This window comes from Penicillium concentricum, assembly GCF_028827145.1.
Source record: "Penicillium concentricum strain IBT 3081 chromosome Unknown utg000002l_segment0_segment0, whole genome shotgun sequence".
NCBI lineage: Eukaryota > Fungi > Ascomycota > Eurotiomycetes > Eurotiales > Aspergillaceae > Penicillium > Penicillium concentricum.
In genome coordinates this window covers 5,716,038-5,724,350 of record NW_026622755.1, presented here as the reverse complement: position 1 = coordinate 5,724,350, position 8,313 = coordinate 5,716,038, and the positions used below count along the sequence as shown (strand labels likewise).

At 45.9% G+C, this 8,313-nt stretch overlaps 3 protein-coding genes across 3 annotated transcripts; all 3 read right to left on the bottom strand.

Annotated features, from left to right (window-relative positions):
- Positions 1-508: 508 nt before the first annotated feature.
- Positions 509-2,764, bottom strand: N7517_005850 (Major facilitator superfamily domain general substrate transporter; the record flags this gene model as incomplete). Its single annotated transcript, XM_056723580.1, has 12 exons — positions 509-695; positions 749-1,113; positions 1,170-1,229; positions 1,281-1,408; positions 1,461-1,566; positions 1,620-1,682; positions 1,730-1,758; positions 1,811-1,899; positions 2,017-2,055; positions 2,346-2,416; positions 2,468-2,550; positions 2,596-2,764. 12 exons carry the CDS (start codon positions 2,762-2,764, stop codon positions 509-511), a joined length of 1,389 nt encoding a protein of 462 aa, XP_056579830.1.
- A 1,176-nt stretch (positions 2,765-3,940) lies between these two features.
- Positions 3,941-5,605, bottom strand: N7517_005849 (uncharacterized protein; the record flags this gene model as incomplete). The annotated part of the gene is made up of 1 exon (XM_056723579.1): positions 3,941-5,605. The coding sequence occupies one exon, from the start codon at positions 5,603-5,605 to the stop codon at positions 3,941-3,943; it is 1,665 nt and encodes a 554-aa protein (XP_056579829.1).
- A 380-nt stretch (positions 5,606-5,985) lies between these two features.
- N7517_005848 (Zn(II)2Cys6 transcription factor) lies at positions 5,986-8,097 on the bottom strand (the record flags this gene model as incomplete). Its single annotated transcript, XM_056723578.1, has 2 exons — positions 5,986-6,939; positions 7,048-8,097. The coding sequence occupies 2 exons, from the start codon at positions 8,095-8,097 to the stop codon at positions 5,986-5,988; spliced, it is 2,004 nt and encodes a 667-aa protein (XP_056579828.1).
- Between the last annotated feature and the right edge of the window lie 216 nt (positions 8,098-8,313).

Here is an 8,313-nt window from a genome sequence, read left to right as displayed (position 1 = left end):
TGATCCCCTTCTCTACAAATCCTCATTAGTATATCTCTTCCAGAGTCAAGGATTGCCCAGTTTGGCAAGTCTGAATGTTTTCTGACGGCGTTTTGTTTCCTAATGGCTTGTGCAAACACCGTGTACTAAAGCTTGCCCGCAATGATGCTAGTTGTGACATGGTAGATAGCGAAATGGTTTGACCTAAAGTTTGTGTTTGTCTCGTCTGGGATTCGCATGCATCCAGTTCAAGTCAGGGGACCAGGGTGTCGTTTTATTTGAGTCTACTTAGATGTAAGAGCTATAAATAAACAAAGTCTTCACTCTATAAACATCTTACTATGCATGGGGATAGAAATAGTACATTTGTCCTCAGCGAAATCTGTATCAGATTCTCGGTCTTACTTGACTTGTAAAGGTAAAAAGTACAGCTGAGTATTTAATCCAATTGCTAGTAGTGACAGCAGTTTAAGTAACCTCTCGGTATTAGCTTCAATAAGACTTCCATATGTGCAAAAATTTCCCAAACTCAACCTGAATACCTGAAGCGTTTATTCTCAATATCCGTCTGATCTCCGAGTCCAGTCAATATAGTCAACCCCTCCGCGCTACTGACATACTCGGGGTTTTCCCGAGCGCGTGATTCTCGTCGATTATTCTCTAATCGCATGCAGACCCATGTAGTCGTGGAGAGAATAATATATATCGAAAGACATCTATTCGTAATGTTAGCTTTATTGATCAGTAGCTTCGAAGGAGTAGAACCCACGCTAGCACAAACGCCAACCCAGTATGATATTGAGGGCTTTCCTCTCCCAGAAATGTTTGAGGTGTGACAATATTAGCGACGCAGTAGAGGAAAAAGGCGGCCGATGTGACTGTCTGTTTCCGCGTGAATCCTACAAAGTTGGCTCCAATGATTGACATGATCACTGTATAGTTGACACCGGAAGCTGATATTATGATGCAGCCTGCCAGTCGGCGGTTTTGATATTGGTCCTCGGGGGGAGTCACATATAGAATGATAATACCGATGACGCCAACGATACTGGCTAAAACTGCAAGTGGCTGCTTTTTGTTGCGGAAAAAGACGAAGAATGTCGGGGGACCGGAAACAAGCAGTTGCACGACGGCCTTGGGTAATGTTTTAGTTTTCAAGTTGTAGACGATGAAGGAGGGGATTTCTCTACCTGAATGGCGTAATTTGGAGCTGTATACAACTGTGCTTTCAGTGCAGTGTAGCCAAAGCCCTAATTAATCAGTTAACAGAGAAATGAATCAAACATTCGTTTGGATATTACCTTGATCACAATGCCGAGAAAGTTCGTTGTCACACTCCCGGCAGTCTGGGAAAACAACATCTGTAAAATTAACAACCACGCATGTGGGTCTCTCAATGTTTCCTGCACCTGCTCCCACTTGAAATGGGCTATTAAAGGTGAATCAGTACCTAATACCAAACAGGCTACCGGGTGGCTTACTGTTTTTAAGCCCAAGTTGGGCCTGGGCAACTCGCTTGACAGCTATAGCCCTTTCTCGCTCACTGAGCCATTTTGCAGATTGGGGCGCGTCAGGCATGAGAGCAAACTAGATGAATTAGGCTTCAATGGTTTGTTCCAAAAGCTGTAACATGCACATACCATAAGCACCCCTGTCAAACTGCTCAGTAGCCCAATAGTAAGGAAAATGAGTCGCCAAGATGTCTGTGGAGGTTAGTTATAGCAAAGCATAGAGACATGGATGAACTTACTATGGGCCCTGTTGTAACATGCCCGAGTCCTGCAGTTCAAAGTTAGATATATTGCAAGGAAGGATCTAGTGACATGCAGACCATAGTAGATAACTAAGAAGGGGACCGGAAGAGCACCGTTTGTCATCGTCCACAGGCCAAACCGGAGAGGTTGCTCCTCTTGGGTATACCTTTTATCTTATTAGCGCGAATGGGATACTGTGAGATAACCCACTAACCACATAGTTGTGCTGAAGAACAAGGCATTAGTTCATAGCTCATAGCAATCCAGATAAGTGACAACATACACAAGCAACAGTCCAGGAACAAGGCATGATTCGAACAGCCTAGAATTGATTAGCCACAGAATTCATTGCGATAGAATGAATAAGCTATACCCGAGAAGAAATCTCAAAACCATCAATGAAGCAAAGTTCGTGGCACCAATACACCCAAGCAAAGCACCTCCCCAAATAAATAGGGCCACCCCCATAAACTTTCCAGCATGGAAATATTGCAAGCCTCGACCAGAGAAGAAAGACCCTGTAAGGTATCCAAAATAAAATATCTGTCATCACCCTCATTAGGGGCCTTGTGTTTGAGAGGGGTCAAGTTGGGGAGCCTTACAGAAACACACCAAGAGTACTCCTGGCCAACGAGGTGGAGGTCATCGCGAAGACCATATGTGGCGGCGGCACCGAGACCAGACTATAAGATTCGATAAGAATACATGATGTAGTAGGAACGGCTGGTAAATACCTTATCCACAAATTGTAAACCGCAGGCCCAGGCAGCGAGAGGTACGATGCGCCAGTCAATCTTTCGCAAGAGCTTTCGATGTTCTGATCTGTTAGGCCGATAGAGATCATAAAGGAGCGAATACTCACCCTCTGCCGTGTATTCAATCTCCTCCGGGTCCATTAATACCTGGGCAACAGTATCAAGGTTATCATCACTTCCATTTTCCTCGCCAGTGGGGGTTAGAGAGATATTCTCTTTCGATTCGTCCATATGCTCCCTTGACTGTGCTGCCGAAGTAGGCTGCGGGAAAGACATTGTGAGTGAGAATTGAAAAGCAAATAAACTTGTATTATCCTCATGCTATTGAATATATAGGGGACTATAGGCCATTTTGAAGATACACAGGTTTAATCCTAAGGCTGACCTCAATACTCACCTGAATTGGAGCCCGGTGATTTACTGCTCAACCCGGAGTCTAAATTTATTAGGCGGAGATCGAGAGGCGTTTAGGTCTTGGCATCACAGATCGGCTACTTTAGTATGGCTATGCTATTAATCCTCTTAGCGTAGTAAGATTTGCTGTGAGAAAGATCTGGGGAGAACTGACCCCGGATTCCCACTTTAAACTCATGGAAATCGGGGAACTAGTAGCTCAAGGCTTCTAACAAAAGCCGGTCATTTTTAAATGCTGCAAATTTAGGCCCAAAGTTTTAGGAACGTCAGGGAAGAACTAATGATCTAATACTTTGAAAATTTAGGAAATAGAGACCAAAGGTATACTGCAATAATCGAAGGAAACCACTAGCGTCTTAAAGCCAGATGACATTATTGCTAACATTAGTCTCAACGCCACTTTATATAGACTACATACTTAATACCTTCCGTATTGCAGATCTATTGTCGCGGTTAAGTGGATCCAGAATATAGTCTTCGTTTCTCGGCCAACCGCAATGAGTCATTCAACCACATTATCTGTATTGCCCAATTCTGTTCATCTACACTGAATAGTGCAGAATATTGGTGAAACGTTCCACCCAGCAGCCACTCGGCAGAAAGGCACTTTCAGTTGTAGATTGATCAAAGCATATCATTGACCTTCTCTAAGTTCTCTAGCAACGGAATGTACTTATAACCACCAGCAAAGATGTTGGGGTGTATTTTCGCTTGCTTATCTGTTGAGTGGTGCAAGCCTGCCGTCATTTTAGAGAAGGTCCACACGTCCTACTGGAGCATCCGATACGCACAGTGCTACATTTATGCTGGGGGCATTTAAATCTTCCCCAAGTCACAAGATGTATAAACAAAAACTCATACAATATGAGTGCAAAAGATTGCATAAAATATATTTGAAGAAATCCCTACTTGGGCGTCGGCTTCTTCACGTACAAATGAGCACATTTCAAATTACAATAGTCTGGAATAAAGATAACTTGACCTCTTCCACGGCTGCCATTGATTTGATAAAATTTAAATAATGAGATACAGTCATATTTACTCCCATAATAGGCGAAGTATTTTCCTTGCTTTAGATTTCTCCTTGGCAGTCTCTTGATTTTCCTCTTCAAATTCAAGCGCCTCGATTTCCTCTATCCCTGATGTCAAATCGATATCCTCTGCTTTGAAAAACCAGGCATCCTTCCAGTGAACGAGACGATGAATAAGATAAATCGCCAGGAACACGAACAGCCCGATATACGCGACTAGGAAGTCCGTTACCGACCAGTGTCCCGGGAAGAATACAGAGAATCCATTGCACAGCAGTAAAATTGGGAATATGATGGTCGCAGCCCATCCAAGGTATGGCTGAGTCCGGGAAGAGTAGTGTAGATCTGCTGGTGTGATCGAGGCGAGTCGGCACGCTTTGCGGAATCGATGAAACATGATACAGCAACAAATCCACGAGATGAAACCTGCTGTGTTTGTGACACTAACAAACCAATTGAATACTGCGGCTGGGCTGCTAGCACAGTTCATATAGGAGAGAAATGCGAAAAGAGAACTTGCCATCACCGCATAATAGGGAAGGCCGTAGCGGTTGCAACGAGTGAAAATCTTTGGTGCCCCACCGGCTACAGCCAATGAATAAAGTGATCGACTGGACATGAAAAGGTAAGAGTTTCCAGATGACAAGGCCGATGTGATGATCACAGCATTGATGACGCTATCAAGCCCATGGATACCGGCGGTTCGGATGGCAATCACAAATGGTGAGGCTGCGACACCCGAGCCTGACGTGAGGCCTGAAGCATCGCTTGGGCAAATGACACCCATGGCCAAGATCGATCCAATATAGAAGATCAGAAGCCGCCAAAAGCACATCTTTGCGGCTCGAGGAATGTTTTTTCGCGGACTTTTCATCTCGCCAGATGCGATCACGATCAATTCCGGCGTGAAATTGAAAGAGAAGACCGAATAGCACAACACATAAAGGAAAGCACAAAAGCGCCCTGTGTCCCCTTCGACGAGGTAGGGCTTCATTGCCCCAGGGTCCTTCCAATAGTGAAATCCAAGTCTTTGTTTGTTCGGTCCACCACCCCAGAAGAGAATAAAGGACAGAATGAGTAGACCGACGATCATCAGCACTTTCAAGGATGCGAACCAGAATTCGGTCTCGCCGTAAACTTTCACGGGGGCAAAGTTGAGGGCCAAGATAAGCACCAGCATGATTGTAATGAGGGCGGCGATGGGAATCGAGTTGGGCCAATAGTCGATGACAATGGCCGCGGCCGTGATCTCGTAGGCAACGATGATTCCAAACGAGTACCAGTATAGCCATCCCATGGCAAAGCCTAGGCTCGGTGAGACAAATCGAGATGCATAATAGGCTGGCGAGGCACCGGAGACCGGTAGGAAAGTATTCATCTCACAGGTTGCAGTGAGCACTCCGTAGACGAGGACACAGATCGTGATGTAGGCAATCAAAAGAAGCGCTGGGCCTGCGAGAGCTAGGGCTTTCCCTGTGCCGACGAAGAGACTCGTACCAATGGCACCACCGATGGCCATCATCTGAGCATGTCTTGACTTGATGCCTCGCTGCGTTTTGGTTTGGGTCCTACCTAGGACCTGGCCCTCAATGGACAAGGACTCTTGATCCATTGCCAACATCTCGGGGTCAAATTTCGATTGCTTCTCGGTTTCGGGTGTATGGACTCCCATCTTGCCAATTTCAAATTTTCTGGGAAAGGCAGGGAAATAAAAGGAACAGTATAAATACAGTGCATCTGTACTGTAGCCCTGATATCATGTCCTGAGTCAGTGGGGATTATAACCAATATGTAGATCCTTTTCGGGGTGTTATCACTTATCTGAAAGACGGGCAAGTCTAGCCGGTCGTATCGGAAGCGCTTCTTGGGAAGTAAGTGGATCCTGATGAGCCTTGGAAGATTTCCCCCGCATGTTAGGGCTTTTTGCCATATAACTACCTCCCCCCAGCTTATACTATTTTCTGTACTATCTAGGTAGATTGTGGTTTATTTTCAATTTGAATTTATCTCAAACTTATGATTACATTAAATATATATAGATATATATACACACTAAACGTAAAAGAGGTTTTGCTTCGTTTCCCGAAGAACTACAGGCCAACTCCCACATTCACCCTCCTTACGCCTCCTCCACACCTCTTGTGTGATACTCTTCACAACTTGAAAGACTTGAAGATTTGCCTTTTGGGCAGAAGTGTCAAACCAGTCAGAAAACCAATTTTGTAAAGTCGAGTCAAGTGCCTCGCAGGAGGCAATAAATGCCACCCATACAAATGTGGTAGATAGGCGTACGGCTGGCACGTCGAGCTTTTCGCATTGTGCGAGCGAGTACTGAATGTGCTTGACATTTTCTTGAAGGATAGAGGCATCTACATCGTAAATTCTTCGGTAGAAGAATATCAGCAAAGCTTTGTGGAAGGCGGTTATCATCTGAATGATAAGAAGGTCGTGTGGTGATTGCCCAAGCATGTTTTCTTCTGTGGGACGCCCATCTTGTGGGGGATGAACTGGAGGTCGCCATGCGCAGATATACTTTTCCAAACTGCTTGCTCTCTCAAAAAACTGCTTCATGTCAAGAGAATGATCATGTTGATTCGAGTTCGAGATGTCCTTTTCATTGGCCAGGCGAGTAACGTGTGCGAGGGAGAAAAGTAAAGACTCTGGAATCCCATATATTTCAGGATACATAGAGGAATCCCATCGCCCGGGAACTTCGAAATGCATGTCGTTTTCGACCATTGGCCCTTCTTTTCGTTCATTCATTCGTTGCTCGAATCGATCTGCCCATTGTTGCCGGCGGAAGAATGCACCAGATGGATTGTTGACTGGAGAAACAGGCTTGCGGCAGACAGAGGTGCTTTCGTAAAAAACACGCGGGCAAAGGTAACAGTGGTGTAGAAGGCGGACTTTGCGCGATTTCTTTTGTTTTGGAACACCTCGCAATGAGATCCATTGTTCGCAATCCAGAAAGCAACTTTCAATTCGTATTTCATTGCCTTGATAAGCCTAGCCAAAATCCAATATGTGAGACGTTTTATCCTTGTGGCAATATCCCTTCGGTGCTTAACCAGCAAGATCTACTTGAGCGTCTTGAGGGGAAGGGGGCGGACTCACCCAAGCCGTGGCCATACAAAGAAAGGCAATGAGCATATCCTTGTATTTAACCTTCTTTGGCGTAGATGTAGCGTCTCGGATGGCCATTTTTATGTAGTTTTGAGCCTGAAGAGCATATGCCTCGCCTCCACTTTCTTGTGATGATGATGCTTGCAGAGAAAAGGCGCTGGTGGCAAGGATGCTATAAAAGATGCACATTTTTGTGCTTGGCGCAAATTCGCCCATGCTTAGCTGTGCAAATGTTTCCATGGCAATGGGAACGTGCATAATCTGCCAAGGTGTTTTGTTAGAGTAGACCGGGGAAAAGGATCGTATCACATTCGCCTTATAGTGGAGAAGAAGAGTACCCGCATTCCTAGGGGCAAGATTGGAAATCAGTGGCGACGACGGGGAGACCACAGCAGGAGCATTGGGCATTGAATGGGGTGTACAGAAGGTATTAGTTTCGTCATAATTCGTCGGGGATGAATTGGCGTTGAACAGAGCACCATGGTGAAGGTCCATTGGGAGATCAAAATCCCAGAAGAGGCATTCCATCAAGGGATCCTCGCTAAACAGGTCATTTATATTTGGAATCGATTCAATCATTGGCGGGGATAGGGCCGCAGAGGCGGTTGGAGATTGAAGCCCGGCAGGGATGGAAGTTGTCTCTGCCTGAATCTCCATGTTCGATATACGAAATGCCCCAAAGGGCCCATATTCGGTCATGAAGCCCCGGGCCCCATCTTGGAGCTCATCTGTTTCTTTGTCCACCTGGGACAGACATTGGTCCACATCTCCTGATCCGACGCTGGCCGTGAGCATTTCGCTCATGGCCTCACGCATTTTCATGGTAAAAAGAGGACGACGACATCCCGACCTGGCACTGTGTGATGAATCAAATACCAAATTGATCTGGTACCCTTCACATGGGATATCCAATGTCTCGCATGTTGAACAGGAAGGATGCCGTTCATCGCACTTGGTGTGCCGACGGCGGCAAGTAGTGCATCCAGACATAGAACGACTGCGAGCAGGGGTATTTTCCCCGCGCAATGCGGCTAATACCATGGTGGCGGTTGGGAAATGAAATCCGGGGGAGATGCAAGGAGGGAACCTTGGAAGGTGATCGAGTAGGGCAGGAGAACCCGGGGACTGTGGGGCCCCAGAAAATGGATATTACGTAAAGCCGGTAGGGCGAGATAGGTCCAGTCACGTGTACAGCTTGGACGAATTGGGACAAATTAGGGCAATCTGATAAAATGGGAAAGTGTTCGCGAGGGTAAA